Source organism: Anarrhichthys ocellatus, unplaced genomic scaffold (assembly GCF_004355925.1).
Source record: "Anarrhichthys ocellatus isolate YVR2014 unplaced genomic scaffold, GSC_Weel_1.0 scaffold5, whole genome shotgun sequence".
Taxonomy (NCBI): domain Eukaryota; kingdom Metazoa; phylum Chordata; class Actinopteri; order Perciformes; family Anarhichadidae; genus Anarrhichthys; species Anarrhichthys ocellatus.
Window position 1 is genome coordinate 11387324 of NW_022280035.1, and position 20502 is coordinate 11407825.

At 42.1% G+C, this 20502-nt stretch overlaps 2 protein-coding genes across 14 annotated transcripts in view; both read right to left on the reverse strand.

Annotated features, from left to right (window-relative positions):
• l1cama (L1 cell adhesion molecule, paralog a) overlaps positions 1-8223 on the reverse strand; it is a 38653-nt gene extending 30430 nt beyond the window's left edge. For both annotated transcript variants that reach the window (XM_031844658.1, XM_031844657.1), the window contains exon 1: positions 8122-8223. The gene's annotated coding sequence lies outside the window, so the exon portion shown is untranslated. The remainder of the gene's footprint in view (positions 1-8121) is intronic.
• A 10088-nt stretch (positions 8224-18311) lies between these two features.
• huwe1 (HECT, UBA and WWE domain containing E3 ubiquitin protein ligase 1) overlaps positions 18312-20502 on the reverse strand; it is a 58551-nt gene continuing 56360 nt past the window's right edge. For all 12 annotated transcript variants that reach the window (XM_031844572.1, XM_031844565.1, XM_031844568.1 and 9 more), the window contains 3 exons: positions 19784-19965; positions 19269-19459; positions 18312-19174 (listed from right to left, as the gene is read on the reverse strand). In XM_031844572.1, the coding sequence (XP_031700432.1) occupies positions 19072-19174; positions 19269-19459; positions 19784-19965 (476 nt within the window). In that variant the 3' untranslated portion in view covers positions 18312-19071. The remainder of the gene's footprint in view (positions 19175-19268; positions 19460-19783; positions 19966-20502) is intronic.

Below are 20502 nucleotides of genomic sequence, written 5' to 3' on the forward strand. Positions count from 1 at the left end.
GTGTGTGTGTGTGTGTGTGTGTGTGTGTGTGTGTGTGTGTGTGTGTGCGCGCGCACTTGGCAGGTGTGCATCTGCCCCTGCACGCGCTGACATTTTAATCGCTACAGGATCTCTATCCTTCACCCTCCCATCTCCCTCTGCTCCCTGTATCTTCTTCTCTTTATCTTCTCACATTGTCCTCCCATCTGAACCTCCACACTCTCACACTTCCTGCTTGTCGCCCTGAGCAGAATCAGACTATAACAGTGTACACTATAACTACAACATTATTGAAAGGTTTCTGATAATAAACTTCCTTTCTTTCTCTCCCAGTATTCCACCTTCTCTCCTGCGTCCCCTGCCCCACCCTACCGTGTAAGGCCTGGAGGGTGGGGTCTTTTCTTATGTGTATAATTACCTCGTTAAGCTCGTTAACAATGTCCGGGCCCTCTGTCTATTCTCTCCTGTTGCTATCTCCACGTGGTTTGTTTTCTGCTCTTCGTCTTCTCTCTCTCTCTCTCTCTTTTCATCTCCCTCCTTCCCCCGATGTGACATCTGCCCCTTTGAATAAATCTATTTTTCCTTCTTGTTGCTCCTGTGTATTCTCTTGGGGATTGTGCCTTTTATCTTTTCCTCGTATTAACGAGAAGCCTCACCCCGTGTCTCCTTATCTCTTTCTGCTACATCAGTGGGTCCTCCCTTCAGCACAGATTTCAACAAATGATTCACAAAAATTGCGACACATAAAGTGTGCCCTGCAAGTTTGGCCACAAAAATACAGTTGCTTAATTCTTCCCGCTGTGCAACAGAGCATGGTGGCTGATGTAAACAGACAGTTTTATAGCTAAATATAGAGTCTCATTATTGCAGCTCGGGCACTGTGGGGGGCTCTCTGTAGCACCATGCCCAATTACCCCTGATCAGTTCAGGGAGCAAACTCAAATAACTCCAACATCAACCTGATTTAAAAGTCTGCATTCAAAAGAGGCTAACAAGAACAGATTCACAGACATCCATCTATTCAGGTAACACGTGGAGTCTGTAGCAGGTTAGCATAGCCTCGTTTATTCTGGCTATGAGCAGATAAGGAGGCATGTGGGTCATAAATTGTAAAGAAAACTGCATAATAGGTTACATAAACCCTTACTTTACTGTGTTCAGTCTCCCTGACATGCAAAATAATTGCAATTTGGCCAAATAAATATGAGATGGGGAGGCATCCCGATATATATTAAGCAGAAGGCACACTAGTTATCCAAACTGAAATATGATGACACAAATACCATACATACAAAACCAAACAGGTGAAATAAAATACACCACATGCAATGGCAATAACTATAATTATGATGGCGTTAATGAGAAAGCAAGAGGCGATAATAATCCGTTTCATCGGCAGCTGAGGCATTCTGCAGTCGTGCATGGGTTGAGAAAATGACGTGATCTTTACGGTCATGAAAACGTTTTCCCCCTCTCTCCCCGTGTTTCTTGCCAATCTCTACTGTCACTCTCAATACAGGCTAAAATGACAAAAGAAAGAGGGAAATTTATTTATATTCTATATATAATAAGTCATAAGACATCTAAGAATTGTCCTTATATGCGTTCTGAAAGACGAAGCTGCCTGCTTACAGGGAAAATAAGCAACACAACTCTTCTTACACATAAACAACAACCTCAACGAGCACACCTCTCTAACTCTCATCTGTCTACACTTTCGTCGCTGACATTTCTTTACTCCTTGACATTTACAGTTTCTCTGTACTTCTACACAAATCTCTCCTGCTGTTCATAATCAATTCCCTTCTCTGCAGCTCTTTTCTTACAATCCTCCCTCTTTGTCTCCATGCCTCCTCTTGTCTGACATTACCCTGTTTTAACCTGGCCTGACCCTCATCCGGTCTCCATCAGCCAGTGCCTGCACGTGTGGGGTGGGCGTAGTGTGTAATAGGATGGCACAGTAGGTGAGATTAAATTAGGCCAGTGTATGGGGATTACAACCCACTCAAAACCTGATCCCCTCCCACTCTCTGTAATCCAACCTTAATGAATATATCATGGCTGACACAGCAGATAAAGGGCCTGCTAGAAACTACAGTCACAACATCATCGAGACACGCAGAGGAGACAAATACAGACAGCCTGTTTCCTTTGCGTCACCTGCAGTACTTGAGGCCACTGTGTCTGTTCAAGCGTGCGTGGATGCTTGTGTTTCATGCCCCATCTATTTCATTCATGGTTAATTCAAATGAAGTGAGCTATAGAGTGGGGAAGAGGCAAGTGAAACAAAATCAATAAACGTAAACAGTCCAAATAAATAAGCCTTTAGATGGATTCAGAACACTATCAAACCACACTGTGTTTCACATGTGTAGTGTGCCACTCAGTCAATGTCACATTCAATTCAGCACGCTAACTCTAATGCCTCAAAGAACACAGTTTTTGAATGTCTGCTCTCCCGACTATTTGTCTCTCGGCAGCAACGTACCAGACATTGCTTCCCATCTTTTCAGTTCAATTTTGAAGACTTAATTATTCTACAACTGAGGCACAAGATTCCAGGGAACATCATCTTGATCAGTAAACTCTTGAGTGCTTCTGTGATGCTACAAATGACTGGATGTGCTCTGGCATAAGCCTCAATGTTTCAATCCAGTCCAGGCTTCCAGAAAACACAAATAGAAATGGAAACTACTTGAATGTGATAGTGCCTGAGTGCCAGAATGTATCTACTTTGGTGAAACAGAGACTGCCAGCCTCCACACTAAACAGTCGTGCTTTATTCTGCCTGTGGTTGTAAAGCATTTTGGTCAGCTCGTGTTTTTTTAAACGTGCTATAGAAATAAATTGGACTTAACTTGATGACTGTCAAACACTACCTGTGCAAAAGATGCACCTGTACGTATGAAGGGTGGCCGATCACTGCTTTTCCATTGACAGTCTATTGACAGAATAAATCTTTTTTTCATCAGCTTAAGTGTTGGCGAATGGAAAAAAATTCCCAGCCAGAATGAAAGTCATGCCAAGGACTTTGAGACACATTGTCACGGGGAAACAATTACAGAAAAAAAAGTTTAGTGGAGCAGTATGATGTAAAGCCCACACGTTTCATTAAAAATGCAGCGGGCCTCTCAGCAACAAATCAATAAATTAGTAAACCAATGCTGTCATGTCCCCTTAATAAACAGCCTGTCCAATGTAATCAAAGCCAGAATGGTGTCATGGTCAAAGTTGTCTGAGATATTGTCCTGAACAAATAAACCAGCTTATACAACAGAGAAAGTTATTCATTTATAATGTTCTTGATGCTAAATTCGCTTTGTTGTAAATTACATAAGGTAGAATAAAGTAGAATTACAAACTTCTGTATTAAATTAAATGACTAAGAGCTTTACGGTAGAAAGATTGAGAGGCAAAACTTTAAAGCATTAATAACGTTCTGGGAAGCAGAAACGGTAGCACATGATCTAATAGTGAAGCTATTTTACCCAGAAGCCATTAAACGCTAGACTTACTTACTGTATCTCAGCAATGCGGCCATCGGATACTTGACATCATCTTTCACAAATGAAAGGGAATAACCCAACATTGGTATTTTATGTAAGGTTAATTCATTCATGAGGTCATCTCATACTGGTTACTGTTAGTGGTGAGTCATACACGCACACAAATGCGCAGAGAAACATCTTTGAAAATCAACAGAACACTTCATAGACGGAGTTGGGAAACACACTGGACAAAGGGTCAATTTAGTCCAATTATAGTCACTGATGTGGACAATAAAGCCTTTCTGATAGAGCTCACTGTGGTCCAGATACTGAGGGGAATTCTGCATTTTGCTGAGACAAAGACATGATTTTGTCAGAGACAGAAAAAGGACGAGGACAACATCATGGAGGCAAAGACCAGGTCAGTCATGGAGATCCACATCTCCCCTAATTCATAATCATTATGTGTAGATTCATATATTTGCTATATATTAGACATTTCTCTGCTCGATAATAATAAAATAAAGTAATAAAGAATGCATTATTTTTTTTTTATTTCCTCAATTTGAGATTTTTCCAATACCTGGGGCCTCCAATTGCATTATTGGTTTGGCAGTAATTAATTTCTGTCCTGGTTTCAAGTAACATCCCCTATGGGGTTCCAGTTTTGTAATTTTAACCACCAATATATTTGTCACACATGGGAAATCTACAATTTGTACTCTCTCATACCATCACTTCTGAAAGCTGTAATAAGGTAATTTACTCTGCCCAAATTAAATTCATTTCCATGATGCCTCTATTTGTGCCCTTTTCTCCATCACAGCTTCAATTGTATAATAGGGCTGGATTTACGAGTCTTTGTGTGTCTGGGAACCGCGATCAGGAGCCTCAGTCATTATTTGGATTAAGACCCTGATGTGAGCTTCTCTGTCCACCACTGCATGAATACTGATATGACAAGTGAAACCAAAAAGCTGCATGGCGGGTAGAGTAGGGGAAAGAATACAGAGACAGAGACGGTAAAAGGAAAAATGGATTGAAAGGTTTGCTCTAGCTGTCTATGCAGAGAACAGGACTCTTAAATGACAGCTGGAACAAGGTGGTTCAGAGAAATTGCCATGACAGTCTTCTTCCACTTTGTCTCAGTTTACATAACAGCCTTTATCCTTTTCACCATCTCAGTACCATCCTGCTGCCTTTTAAATCAATCCTTTCCATCTTCAGGTTTTCCTCCCTGCCTGCTTCATTTCACCTCTGCAAATTCCAGTCTCCCTTTTTGCTGGCCTCCTTCCCTCCTCGTCAATTCTCTAATCGTTTACCCGTGGCTGGCCTGTCAATCCATCTGACCCGTAGCTCCCTAAATCGCCTCAATGTATTCTCCATTACATTGAGGGGGGGGTTGGGGAGGGGACTGACTCTCCATCTTGACAGCTTTCTGAAGGTGCACATGCAACCTCTGCGCACACACAAGCACGACTTTAAAAAGGCATACGCACACTGGAAGATGAGTCAAGGGAGTTCGCTCACAAGCCTTTGAGTTTTTCCGATTTAGAGTTTGTAACTTTACAACTAAAATTCTCAAAGGAGGATAAAAAGGAAACCATAGATGAAACGGTTATTGTCTAAAAGATAGTTCTCTCTCTCTTAACCCTTATTTTACCCCGTCGCTGCTTTAATGGCTGAATCCCCAAAAGTGGAAAGTGCGCTCTTTGATCAGTAGCAGACGCTTAAGTAATCAGGCCGGGGAGGAAACATTACAGAATCCTTAATTTGGCGCACTGCAACAGGATCTCTGCAGCGTGTAGCCTATTTGCAGAGGTTTTTTTTGTGCGAGTTTCAGAAGTTGTGCCTATTCAGAGGTGGTAATGTGTGTATGTGTGTGTGTGTGTGTGTGTTGACATATCTGTGTTTGGCGAGCAGGATGCCTAGCAAAGATGCCCTGAGGCAATAACAGGTGGCTGAGGAGGGAAGGGCCAGTGCAGCACTGCTCTTCCCCGGAGTTGCTCCTAACAGAATGAGAGCAGATCTCTCCTCTCCTCCTACACAACACCAGCTCTCCACTTCAACTGCAGGACTAAAGGCATTTGGAAACAGGCCAGACTCTGACATTTTCATTCCATAAAAATGTATAGAGAAAAAGCACAACTATCTGACCATACATTGCAGGGCTTTTCTCTTTTAATCTTCGTCAATCAGAATCCTCCTTTTAATCTTTTCTCCTTTCACTTCTATGGTTCTTTCTTTTGCTACGGCCCATCCTCCCTTGTGACCTTGCCCTTTGCAATCCCCTACGTGATCCCTCCTTCTCTCTCTCTCTCTAGTCTCTTCAATACCAATAGCAGTGAACACGCATTAAAGGATGCAAAGTGATTTGCATTTCAAAAGGAAATCCACCTTCTTCTCTTTCTCCGTTTTCTTTTCCATGTTGCTTACACCATCCTCCACTGCCTTTCTTCTCTCTCTCCATTCTCTGTCCTCCTCTCCTCACATAAATCCCCGTTTCCATCCATGTCTTTGATGGAACAGCTCAATTAACCAGCCCGTGTCCAGGGGGAGATTACATTCTGCACCATACTGTAGCGAGAGTAATCATACACTCCAAGTCTAGCCAGCTACTCCGACAACAACATCCCTGCTACACTAGCAGCTCCCAACACAGTGCAGAGACCGGGCCACCACTGCCATACAAACCCCACTGCATTAAATAGTATGGTAATGTCCCCAGCAGTGGTTCTCTGGGGCATTGCTGCCACGGTGAGGATGCGCACACACGCACCCACACACACTCATTCACTCCAACACGCCCTCTTCAGCAGCAGCTGTATCTTGATCTATTGTGTGAACGTGTGCAGTGCAGTAGGTTTATGGATGTTGTACAGATGGTAACACTTCATTGTCAGGCGCAGTGCCTTCCCTCCCCTCCAGTCCCTAGACTGGGTTCATCTGGGACAAGCTGCAGGCTATTGAGGCATGGAGGGAGGCATGGAGGGAGGGAGGGAGAGCGTAGGTTCAGTACATCACTAGCACACACATGACATGAGCAGACATACTTGTGTATCTGGTCATATCTTTAGGACAAGAGTGCACAAAGGTATACCACAAAACACCAGACATGCACAAACAACCTACAGGCGGAACAAGCTTAGAGTCTTTAGCAGCTGCTTTTGGCACTACATTTTTCTACATCATTAACACAACTGGTGGAACATTGTCTATTTTCTGCTGTTGGGTAGACCAGATGTGTAGCAGGCCACAGAGGGTGACAGCAGGCAGCTGCATGGCATGGAGCCAGGTGAGTGCCTCCTTTTCATGGGCACACCTCCACATAGTCTGCTGCGAGCACTGCCCCACCCTTATTTCCACGTCCCCTGATATCTCCTCCCGTATAAATATCTCACTCATTCTGACTCACTCATTCTGTTGATATCTGAATCTCTCTTCCTTTCTTTCCTTCCTCCAGTTCTTTTTTAGATTCTTGTCTTTCTTCCCTCCAAGGTCGGTAGTTTTGGGTTACTCTGCTTTGGAAAAAACAGACCTACCGCAGCTGCAGGACATAAGACTGGTGGACTAGAAAATTGTTGTGTGTTTCTCCGCTATGCCGTCCCCTATACAGCCGAGTTACATCCTCCACATCAAGGAAAATCGTAGTAGCACATTGCAATCATGGGCAGTACTTAAAATTAAGCCACTCAGCTATTAGCTGGGGGAGGGGAATGTGGAGAGAAAATGATTTAAAGTAGCATGGCAACAGGAGAGGCAAAGCATATCATTTGCCTAAGAAATGACCACCAGTTTGCAGAAAAATGCACCAAGTAATATTATTTGCAAAGGAGCCGATTTAAAGTGCATTATATATTTTTCAAATTTGGTGGGAAATTGTAAAGGAGGGCTGTCTGAAGATTTTGCAACTGTTCAATACACTACACAAACTAAAAATCTATTTTTTTAGGCAAGTAATCCAAATCACATACATTTTTATATAAACACATATATCAACTTTAGACGTATCAGATAACAAATTGTAAAATGGTTTCATAATCTGGCCGATAAAGTGTTCAGTGACGCGATACAATGGCATAAAACACTGCTGTATATTCAATATTAATGTCAGAGGAGACCCTGTTGCATGCAATGCACTGAATGTTCAATCAGCAAGATGAATATGCAAAAACAAGAGGAAAAACATTTTCTCGAAAAGTAATCTGTACCAACAGGTTATTCATGACACCTGGCTTCAAGACGCACAATTTCTTTTTACAGTTCAAAGTGATGCAGTGCATATAGTATAATTAATCACAACCCCCACTATCACGCAAATAAAGATTTGTTTTGTAATCAGTGTAATTATTCTTTTTTTTCCAAACTCAGTGTGTTGAAATAGCTGCGATTTCATAGTTTCCTAAACATCAACACACCTGATGGGAATAAGACAAATTGCCAGAGAGGAGACATTTAAAAAAATAGCTGTTGAAGTCATTTACATGAACAAGACTGTTATCTTTTACTGTTTAATGGTAGATGAGGCAAAGGTGCAATTCCATAACAAGCCACCTCCACCTAACAGCCTAATTAATCCTCTTAATAGTTCTCTGCCGCTCTCATTCTGTTCAATGACAAACTGTGCGTCTCATCCCAAAACATATCCTCTTACCTTCTCTGGCAACTCCTTGCGTCTTTTTTCCCCCCTCTCTTCCTTATCTACTTGTGTCTTTTTCTTCCTCTTCTCTATGAAATTGATTGCGTCCCTCTCCTCTCTGCTGATGCTGCAGTGATAGAAAAACACACCCTCCTCCGGCCGCTCTCTTTCTCCCTCCCTGACTCTCATTGGCTGCCTGTTAGAGGTGACATCACCCTTCTTCTCTGCCTGCCTGCCTCCCTCCTCCTCTGTTCCCTCCCTCACTTTCTCTTCACCTCACTCCCTGTGGATTCTGACCATTCCTTTATTGTACCCCCCCTCCTCCTTCCTGTCTATCTATTCCCTCTGTCCTCATCTTCCCTTCCTATATACGGTCTGGATTAGCGGTCCAGTTGCTCTTATTGCTGCTTTTATATTCATGCATGCAGTGCCAAGCATAATAATGCATATAGTGTACATTAGCAAAGAGCACATAGCCTGTGGCCCTACAGCCCCTTTCCCTCCTTCTCTTCCTGCACCGCAGGATCTAATAGACTACAAAGGTGAAATAATGACCGGAGGAGGTTTTGTGTTGGTAATCTCTACACTCCACTGGGCTCAACATCCATAAGCTCTTTTAATGCATTCTGCCACTAAGACATTAACTGGGCTTCAGTTCATTACAGTGTAATCAAAGGCATGACTGGGATGAATGTTACGTAACGTTGGTGAATAACAATATGTGAGAAATTACTGCCATCTCTTATCGGAGTCTTGGGGGCGGGGTAGACAAGATGCAGAGATGCCCTGATTTCCGGGTAATAAAGGGCTGGGTAATCCAGGGGATGTCTGGCTGCGTTTGCTGTTGTGTTAGAATAAATGTCATCTGGTGACTGTGATCCAGAACACATGATGATAAAGATCTGCAGGTGTTTTGTTTTCCATGCTTTTATCTCTTTGCAACTTGATTACTGTTTCTGTCAGTCGGCCTTATTTCCCCTCCAGCTCATCCAATATCCAGCGATACAAAAGTGAATCTTCCTCGACTTGCTTTTAAAGCTATGCATGGACTGGCACCAGTTTATATTTTAAACCTCCGAAGTCCCTTATTCCACCTCCAAAACCCTTTTGATCCTCTAAACAATTGTTCTTTTCAAGTCCATGCTTTCAGTTCAAATCCGAAACTCACTGAGCTTTTCCCACTGCTGCCTGCAGACTGTTGAAAAGCTTACCCCTCTCTTTGGGGAGTACTTTGATACATATATTTCAAATAGTGTCTTAACGGTATCATTTTTCCTCTAATCTTTTTTTTGTGTTTAGTAGAAACAACTATGCTTTTTGTAATTTCTATTAGCCACACTAGTGGCATGGTTGTCTGGGTGGCAATGTCGGCCTGTCAGGATGATAAATCCTACTGATTCTGGGGATCCCCTGACTTTTCTTATAGCACCACGACGTTGACATTCATGGCTTTGAATGAAATGGCTTGACAACTTTTGGATCGATTACCATAACATTTTCATTCATTCATGTTCGCCTCAGGATGAATTAACTTTGGTGATCTTCTGATTCATCTGGCACCATCAGGTCAGAATTATAGTTAGTCCAATATTTTGGTTTATGACCAAATACTTGCAAATCTAATGATGCTCCAACACTAGCTGTACTTTATGCTTAGTGCTACCTCGCAAACAAGCAACAGTAAGATACTGAAAACACATTCTCATTCCAGCTCATCTCATACTGACGCTTTGTCCGATCTCTTGGCGTTTCTTTCTAACCCACTGGGTATCCCAGCGCGCAGTTGCAGTAAACACGTGGTTAACGTTGTGAATTCAAACAAAAACACATGCTTAGATTGAGGCAACAAAACCAATTAAGTAAAACAAAAATACAATATAAAGACTGAAAACACCTGACAAACACATTGGGACAATAACACTGGTCTCAAACTGATTGAAAGTCATGTGAATCATCCACCTCCCCTCCTGCGTGGTTTTTTCTTGCTGGAATATATTGAAATAATCATTTTAGTTAGTCATCGAACTGATCTTTTTTTAATCAAATGTTTATAGCACTTTGTACAATATATCTGTTTTTGAGTTTGTACTTAGAAGGTTAAGGGTTCATTTATAACATATTCACAAGTAAACTGGGCAGCGCTGACCCCTCCAAGAAACACACAAACACGGATGTAAAAATCTGTTTTGATCTGTGCCTGAAATAAAAGAGAAAGAAAGAAACGGACATGAGGACACATAGCGGACACAATCCTTCCAAACCTCTTCCTAGAAACAAAGTACGCAATTCAGGTAATTGGGGCAGCAGTGCAGCACCATGTCCAGTCAGAAAACCTCTATTCCCACCGAGCTGCTGTAGTTTTTCTTTGTGCCTTTCCAACCCGAGGGTGTCAGCGTGCCCATCTGCCGCTGGTGCCAGAGGATATGCCAGGCATGCAGACAAAAGCTGCCACGGGAGCAGACGGCATGGGAATAATGATTGATGAAGCCAGTTTAGATAGGTGAGAACCTCGGCCATTATCCTCAGGAGAGGCTGGACGGCTGAAGAAAGGCTGAGAGATCAGGGTCAAAACTGTGGCTGGATGGCCGCCACGAGGGGAGACAAAAAGTGGGTGAGAGATTGGAGAAGAACATGAGGTGGACATGACAATGATAGATTAATCTGGAATCAAAGTTGTTTTTTTGGGTTTGTTTTTTTACATTCAATAAGTAGTCGAAGTAGGAAGAACCTTGAAGAGAAAGGAATGAAAAGAAGACAAATGTGGTGGTTTTTATTTCTTAGGAAAGTTAGGAAATTAGTAGAAACAGAAGCTCTTTGTTTGCACTGTAATGTAAGACGTTATATTAATGTCTTACAAAGGCTTCATCAATGCAACAGTACTTTTTTGGTGTCTTTTAAATCCATTTGGGCTGGGCACTAAACTACGAACTAGCTAAGGCAACATAAGGGCAGTCTTACAGTAAGAAAACAGACTTTACCTTATCAACAGGAGGTTATTAGGACTTAACGGTCCATGGGATGCATAGTCGGAAAACCCTGAGTCATTTCATCTCTACAGCCTCTATTCTGATCAAGCAATTATAACATAAACCAACACTGTATTATTTAGAAGGCAGGTGCAAGTGGAAGATGGAAGTAAATAAGCATCCCGCTTGAAGGAAGTCTTACTCAGAACAATCAATAGAGATAATGTCTTTCATGTCTCTCTCATTGTTTCACCTCCTCATAGCCAGAGTTTCATGTTAATGAAAAAGTCAAACCGGAACTCTCCGGTTTGACTTTTTGCTAAACCCACCTTGCTGAACTCATCTGTGAGAAACGTCTCACTTGCCCTTGCAAAAGCTCTCCGCTCATTTTCTTTCCTACCAACTCAACTGTAGGCGAGTCAGCTGGCAGACTGGCGGGAGAGATGGAAAGATATATGAGGAGGAAGACAGGAGCGTGGAGCAAGAGAGAGGCTATGAATGAACAACTTAAATGTCCAGCGCTGCAGGAAAAACAGCTGCAGTCAGCAAAAGAAAGAGAAAGAGAAAGAGAAAGAGAGAGAGAGAGAGAGAGAGAGAGAGAGAGAGAGAGAGAGAGAGCGAGCTTGAAAAGCAAGGAGACGGAGGCAATACAGCAAATGGATGCAGTATGGGTGTGGAGGTTCTGAGAGAAGGGAAAGAAGTACTGAGATAGAGAGCACAACAGATATAAATCAGAAAGAGATAAGAGGATACTGTGTCAGAGCAAGGTGTGATGGACATATAAATATACATACAGACAGGTGTTTGAAAAAAAAAAAAAAAAAGATACAAAAACTGACTTGTCATGTCCTCAAAAGCTCATTGGATGTGGAAAAAGAAAATGAGCTAAAAGCCATGTGAGTGTATTTTATTCTCCTTGTTTGAATGTATCTGCTTATTTTAATTTGTTTCTTGCTGATGTGCATGTATGTGTTTCTGTATGGGAGTTGCTTTTCTTTAGATTCCCCTCATCTACAATTACTTTTCATTCATTAACAATGTTGTTACTTAAAATGTTAAAATAATGTGTTATTATTTAAAAAGAAACCAAAAATAAATGTGCATTAGAACAAAGCCTGTAATGTGTGGATCGTAACTGTAGAGAACTTAGAACTCTGAGCTGATGCACAATGCAATAGGAAGCTAAGTGGACACAGATGGCCGAGGACAAAGATAGCCAGATACTCATCACTGACTTCTCATAAAGGTAATGACGTTTTGGCCAATAATGATCGCCAAAAACCTGGGGTTCATAACATAAACAGTTCCAGGGACAGTAAGGGACTCATGACTCACTCTCCAAACTCATTTATCTCAGACCAGCTTTATTATTCACTATGTCTACAGGTTGTAAGTACAACAATGTTTTGGTTAAGGGAGGGAGAGATAATGATCAGATGTATTCTTTGTTCTTCCTTTGTAGTAAACATTTGATACAATTTAATAATTTGTTTATGTCCGTTTCTGCCTTATTAAATAAAGTACATCATTTGTAGTCAAGGCTGCCATGTATTATTTTTAACAGAGTTAAAGAGGTTCACATTTAAGTACGCTCTCCTCCGTGTTGTGAAGATAAAATGTGCGTGTAAGCCAAGTGCATCGATAAAGGGTCTTGTTGGTTGCTCTAAATCCCGCAAAAACAACATTCCACTGGCAGCAAAAGTGTATTTTCAGACTGAACCACTTTCCAGCAACTACACCAACTGCTCCAACGGGGAGGATTATGTAATTACATAAGTGGAATAACATTGTAAGTAAGGACAGTGGGTTTGCTGGTTAAGCCCTAGAGCGCCTTTAGGAGGAAAGAAGTTGGCATCTAAATAAGGGCTTTAATATGAGGGCTCATCTGGACTTGTGCAGAAACAAATCACATAATTAATAATTAAATTAATTAAACTTTTGGTAAGCAATTTGTCATTTATCAAGAAAGAAATGCAAAACAGTTGCAGGTTCCTTCTTCTGAAATAAGAGTTTATATCGTAGAGCCTTTTCACAGAGGAACATTGATTTTACTGTCTCAGCTCACTGGGATTGATGTCAACGCTGGTGCTACTCCTGCTGTAAGAAGTCATGAAGTACTGTGTAAAAGACCCATTGGCTCTGAGAACTTGTGACTGACATTTCACTTTTTATTTATTTTTTTATTTTTTTTAGAAGAGAAAATTATTCAATAGAAAATTTGTGTAATAAAAAAAATGAAAAGACATTGCAAAGTTAGCTTTTGTTGCAGCCCTAGTCTGCTCTGCTGCTCTGGCATGTGCAGGTAACACAAGGGTTCAAATAAACTATAGGAATGTGATGAAATGTGTTGAAGAGGCGCTTGGAGCCACAGAGAGTGACAGAAAAAGATAGCAGTGAGCCAAAAGTACGGCGGGAAAAAGAGTGTAAAAGTGTCACATCGATGCTACTTTTTCTGAGAGAACGAGAGAGGTGACAGGCCAGCGGTGGAATAAGAGTGAGAAGTGGGCAGTCAGAGGTAGATTCAGCTACTCCCGGTCCACCGACTGCATGGTCGCTGATGTGGTGATTGGAGATCCATTGATCCAGTTAAAGTCATTAGGAGGCCAGAAGGTCAGCCAGCCGTCTCTGACCTGCGTTAATCACTCCCTAATTGAAGGGAAATTACTCAGATTTAGTTTCCTGCCATGCTCAGAGTGGCCCCGGATGCCAGATATGACGAGCACTTCACTCACCAGGCCACATCTCATTAAGCATGTTAACTGTATGTAAACTGCTCTGACTCAGCCTCAGGACAGAGCGTGCAGCGGTGTGCCAAAGGTTAGAGCGCCATCACAGAAAGGTTGTTGCCGGACAATCAACACGAGGGCAGTCGGTCAGAGGGGAAACGGCAATTTGCAGATTAAGTATAGTCAAATTGTCATCACTGATATTCAAATTGAGGTTTTGCATAGAATTTGTTATTGCGCCGTGTGCCATATGTTGTTCAAGCAAAAGAATGACTGAAGTGAACTAGTTTGATTCCTTTCATTTCAAGGCTCCTTTCCTCTAAAAACAGAAATGACCCTTTGCTGTACTTCATATTGTATTGCAATGCACCAAGTAGGAATTACTTGGAATTACATCATCCCGTGATTTGCATTCTTTAACACATTGTAATGAGGTAGTCGTGAAAATGTCACCAGGCAGAGTGCACCGTGAACCAGGACATGCTATGTTTACAGATAAATAAGATGCTTATTTCAGATTACGCCATGTCACCGCTGTTATTACCTCCTGCTTTATTACATCTCTGTCAGTGGCTCAACAACATCACGTCTCCAAACGATAACCTCCGGTAGCTGACCGCATCACATGATCTGTAATATGACGGGCTGAATTTCATGCAGTGTGTTTGCCTCCTTTAAACTGCTCACTGCTGTGCCACTGAGGGGAGATGAGGGAGAAGCTGGGAGGGGAGGGGGTTACAGATGCAATGTGGTAAATAGATAGCGACCACGGATACTTGGAAGCTCAGAGGTAATAAAGACTATGACCTTTTACAGTAGACAGACTGGTTTGCATCTGGACTCTGTGGTCTCAGCGCATGCGTCTGTGACCAAAGGCCAGCCTATACATGCTCCCACCTGAGCCCAACTTTTTCCACAGCCGACTCACCTCTCCTCCCTTAAAGGGACAAATTGCACACAGATGCACAAATATATCAGCACTCGAAAGACAATGTGAAGGCAAAACGATTCGTCACTAGTCATGTTTGCTGCTCTCCTCCCCGGTCCTCGTCCTCACAGGCTGAGCAGAGATAGCAGCCTCATCAAGAGGTGATGACGAAGCCGACAGCTTCACAACAGAACATAACACCCTCGCTAACCCGTCACACTGCTGTCACAACCGAGGGCTGCTCCTGTCCACCTTGATATGTCAACTTTCTCCTTTATCTATACTGCAAGATGTTCTGAATACAGAGAAATGGGCCCCGACTGCAACATCACGACAACAGAATGAATCCGATTCTCACGGTTCACCGTCCACAGGGATGCTTTATATTTGGACCATCTATCATGAATAAACCACACTGAATTAACGGGAAGAAACGACGAAGAGCTGTGCTCACGCCCTGTAAATAGCAACAGTGCCAACTGGTTTCTTCTGCAAATGAAGCAAGTGTTAACGGATTATGAATATTCATCAAGGCCTCACCTTTCCCGTGATGGTGCTTTGGAGGATCAAGAAACCAGGGAGGAGCAGAAGTGCATGATGCATTCTGCAAAGGAAGGGTTAACGATCACCATCACCTTTCCTTCAGTATAAAACCTTTCTGGCAAATGAGAAACACTGAACCAATTACTCTAATGAACTGATTCTGTTCCCTTGCCGGTTTGGGCTCTGTGCTAAAGAAGCCTTTTATCATTTTGCTGTGCGAGCGCTGTAATATTGTGATTTATTCCAGAGACACTGAAGACAGCAGCAGTAAAATGTATTAGGCGGGGAGCTTTCTGGCTCATACACAAAGTAGTCATTATCAATCAACTCCGCCGGCCTTCATTTCCTGCCCAGCTCCGTCACTGATGAGGACGGATAACTATTTTCAGTGCACTTTGTTCACTACCAACAAGTTCTTGTTTTTTTAACTCTCTCTAGTTGATTTCTGCTGCCTTTAAAGTCATTCACTAAGTATGTATTTATCATATTTTAAACTGAGGTACCATAGTAGGACAAATTCTGAATTCGTCACACCGTTACTCACATGCAGACCAACAGCTTCAGTGGCACCAAACACACAAATACTTTCTATTCTTGCAAAAGTCAACTTGTTCCCAGAGCATGAAATGGAAAACATCAGACTGACTTCACTGGAAACCAAAATGCACTGACATGGAGAAAGCGTGGCAGAGAACATCCTGTTTACTCTGTGTAGAGCGATGATCCCCACCCAGTGGAGGGCCTGGCGCAGTGTAAAGCAACAGCATCACTGATTTCTCAATCTCTAACTGAAAGTTACAGGACGGGAAATCTAAATTCCAGAGCAGCAGTAAAGTGAACCCATTTGTGGGGAAATGTATTGTGAAATCTTTTGCTAGGCAAATTCCATGCAAGACTTCATTATTTATTCCTCTTTTATTGCAAACCGCCAAGCAGCAACAGATGCTTGCAGAATATGTGAATCAAACCTGGCAGAAAATTGCATCTGTGCTTCATACATGAAGGGGGGGGGGGGGGCAAAAACCTGGTTAGCCAATGTACTGTAAAACCAGGGCTTACTGTGGGGTCTAAAATCCCTGCATGACAGCACTGTAATTTCATTTATCACGACTCAGCACACACCAAATCAGACATGGATGATCCCCATTCTGAACCGAGTGTGCAGGTTTGCAGTTGGGCTGGGGGGGGGGGGGGGGTCAGAGAGGCAGCAAAGGAACACCTGCAATAGTGGTGGTGGTGATGGGCATTCGATTTCCACTGTTGTAGCGGCTCCTCAAGTGGAACAAATTCATCACGCAAGAGCGGATACACGGGGACCGACAGGTAAAAACTGCAGACGTGCGAGGGCTTTAGTGGAGGAGCGAAGAGAGAGAGGCAGAACAAACAGAAGTATTATGGCTACATAGAGCAACAGAAAGCAGACTCTGGTGACATTTTCTTCACGGAAACAAGGCCCAATTTTCCCCCCCCTCTCTCTCATTAAGGGGCCGGATTGTGAGTGTTACAGGGTGTGGAGATTTATTTTACACGGTTACCATGAGGTGTTCTCAAATAAACTTTGGATTCAAGTCCATTTCCAAGAAGCACATGAACATATTTAACACACCCTTCTTTGCAAAGTGGTGGCTGGTAATCGTCTGATGATGCCGGCTGAGCTGCCAGCCTATCCAGGTCAACCTGCTCAAGTACTCAGATTTAGGATTAAGTTTTACTTCGTGGCATCACTAAATTAAAACTATTTAATCAAAAGAACTAACTGTTAGTTCTTACATAGAGATTAGAGTAGTTGTCACTAGCGTGCCAAATTTCATGAGCCAACTGACAAAGCTGACATTGACAAGAGAAAAGGGTAAAAAAATAAAATTAAAAAGCAATATTAACTACAATTTCAAACCAGCCAATATCAGTTTTCACAATTAGGTATATTCCACATCCAAATATGTATGCATAATATAAATAAAACAAAGTGATACCTACACTTACGAAGGATTAGTAAATGTCGTTAAGCTTAGTAAGTCGATTGAATCCCTAAAACCGATTTTCTTTTTGCGGTTACAGTAAAAGGTTAATGTGTGTTTAGCTCAACGTTTGTTGTAAAGTGCGATAGATGTTTCTTGGCAACTAATTACACTACTAGTCTTTATTAGCAAAGTAATAAAGATGTTTTTCTGAAGTTTTAATTGTGCAACCAGATTGAGTAATTTACCAGTTTTAAGGTAGCTGACTCAGTGGTGAGCAGAGTTTAGAAAGGACGAACGTAGACAAACAGACGGATTACGATTGGTTTGTGGAAAGTGATCCGGCAGCTTTTGGTCCTTTGAAAATGAACTTGTGATTTGCCTCCGTTAACAAATCAGTCTTCATAGAGTCAAAAACAAGGCAATTAGTAGACTGCAGACATGTTAACTGCATAGCAGGAAAATAGACGGAGCACGATACAGGACACGAGCTGGAACCAGTTATCTATGAATCTATGTTGTTATTACGCCTGGGCTTCTCTTGCTAGAAATGTCAGTCTCCAACCATGATGTTACATGAACATATACAGACGACACCCTGAGAAAAAATAAAAATTCATACTAAGAAATGTAGTTTGTTGAAATCAGTTCGTCACTGTGTGACATAATCAAAAAGGTACCAACAATGGTTTCAGACTAGAGGGAAACTAAGCCAGTGTCAGTATGGGAGACGACAACAACGCTGCTATGAGCTGCTTTTATGCTCCGACTGAGTATTTAAACACAAAGGCGTCGGGCTTCAGGATCACATCAGTCATTACACGTTGTGACTGTACTCGATTGATCGTTTGTCTGACTCACAGCTGGGATCAATGTCGGTGTAAACTGTGGGATGGATTTCAACCCTCACAGAATCGTTAGGGACTCACTTGATCGACTATCAAATTACTAAACATTTCGATAGAAAATGTCTAATAATAAGATTGTACTTTGGTGTGATTACACACAATTAACACATTGAATTTTGATGAAATGAATTAACTTCAAGTGATGATTAAAACACTGTTAAAAGAGACAATGGACGCAATTTTATGCATTTATTCATGTAGTTATTCCACTCTGATTCAAAGGCTCAAGGCTGGGTCAGCGATTTAATAGCCAAAAATACTCTAGAATTTATGGTTAACTGTTTTTTTTTTTAATCTCCTTCAGGTTTTCGCTTCAGTTTTTTGTACCATCCTTCCTTAAAAATGCCACAAAACTTTGAAAAGTGCATTTTTTGTGAATATCTCCAAAACTTCTCAAGTTGTTCATATACCCCCGATAGAAATGTTCCCCGTTATCAAGGCTTGTGAGGTCACAAATTTGCAACAAGAAACAACCAACATTTTTTTCCCCAAAGGTTTTATAACCATCCTGTTCAAACAACATTCTCTTTTTTCTTTTTACACAGCCAGAGAACAAAAAAGATTAAACATAATAAACTCCCAAACCTTTTGTACAGAGAAATCAAACTAAATGAAGAAAACGTCTCTTATATTAGTCCATGTTTTATCCTCTGAATCCTCTCTTGCATTTGCCATTAAATTGGGAAGGGACACACAATTGTGTCAACATGAGGCTCTCTGTGTTGTACGCGATGTCAATCAGTCCATTTCACTTGCTGGTTTTATCGGTTTTATATGGAACAGAAACCAGTAAGTCTAGGCCATTCAACAAGTAAGTCAGTAATGTCTATGATAGTGTGTGCGTGCGTTCAAAGGTTATCAGTGTGAATGTGTCTGGAGTAGGCAAATCTAAATCAAGTGTTTGTATGCATGTCTGTGTGTGTTACGAGTCTCAGTCTAGGCCAGTCCGAATCCCTCGGAGCATTCCTGAATGGCCAACAGCAGCATGTGTCTCAGCTTTTCATAGCTTTCATACGCTGGGAGGTCCAGCTGGTTAAAGCTGAGTGAAAAAGAGGGAAAAGAACAATGTTACAATTTCACAATTTTGTGTTCTGCCAATGTTGTTCTCACTATGTGTGCCTTGCTGTGTTTACCAGGTATGAGCAGATGGCAGGCGGTCAGTGGAGCGATCGTCACGGTGGATCTGGAACTTCTGGATGCCGTTCATGCCCTCCAGAGCAGCGAAACCCTGGAGGGGAACCTTGGATGTGCCAGTGACAAACTGAAGGAACTTGGCCCGGTCTGCCTGGTCAAAGGACCGCAAGGCCCTCCAGAACCACTGGATCTATAGTAAAAAAAAAAAAAAAAAAGGTTTTAAAAAATGAAACGCGCAAGAGAAAAGCAGCTATTATAAATGTGTCCCAACATAGTGTTGTCTTTGTTTTATTCTGCCCTGGGGAAAATGGTTTACCTCCACAAATAAAATGTGTCTTCATAAGTTCTACTGAGCTAGACGCGAGTACAGAATCGGCATTGAAATTAACATTGAAGGGAAAAGCCTTAAATCTCTGATTTACTGTTGTCAACTCCTAACACACCCGTAGAAGTTCTCTCAGAAGTGTGTAGAAGTACATTAAAATAATGAGCACACGTGTTCACACATCCATACCTGGATGGAGCTGGACTGGTATTTGTGATATTCAGTGTTGGCCTTCAGGTCATCGATGTCGATAGTGGGCAGGCCAGAGATGAGCAGCTCCAGTTCCTGCTCAGTGAAGATGGAGATCAGCCTCTTGGGGATGATCTCGTAGAATCCCTCGAGGAAGGCTGCCAGCTGCTTGCGGATTGCACCTAGAAAACAAATTATATACGTTATGTTAACGCTGAGATCTTTCTGTAGTGAATACAGCATTCTTTATTTTTAATGCAACTAACATTATTTCATCAACCACTTTGGTGGCCATTTTTTTCTTCAATTAAGCGGCTGCAAATTCAAAGCTTCACTAAACAATGTATTTGAGCAGCTGCGTATGATAAATCAGCCATCTTCCAGAAAGAAACTCCTTCAGCTCTCTGCTGCATTTACAGCTCAAAGGAGTGCTGCCACCTAGTGCACCATGTGTATATACACACACACACACACACACACGTGTATACGTAAACACACACACACACACACACACACGTGTATACACACACACACGTGTATACACACACACACGTATACACACACACGTATACACACACACGTATACACACACACGTATACACACACACGTATACACACACACACGCGCACACGTACACGCCCGGGCGTACACACGCGCGCGTACACGCCCGGGCGTACACACGCGCGCGTACACACGCGCGCGTACACACGCGCGCGTA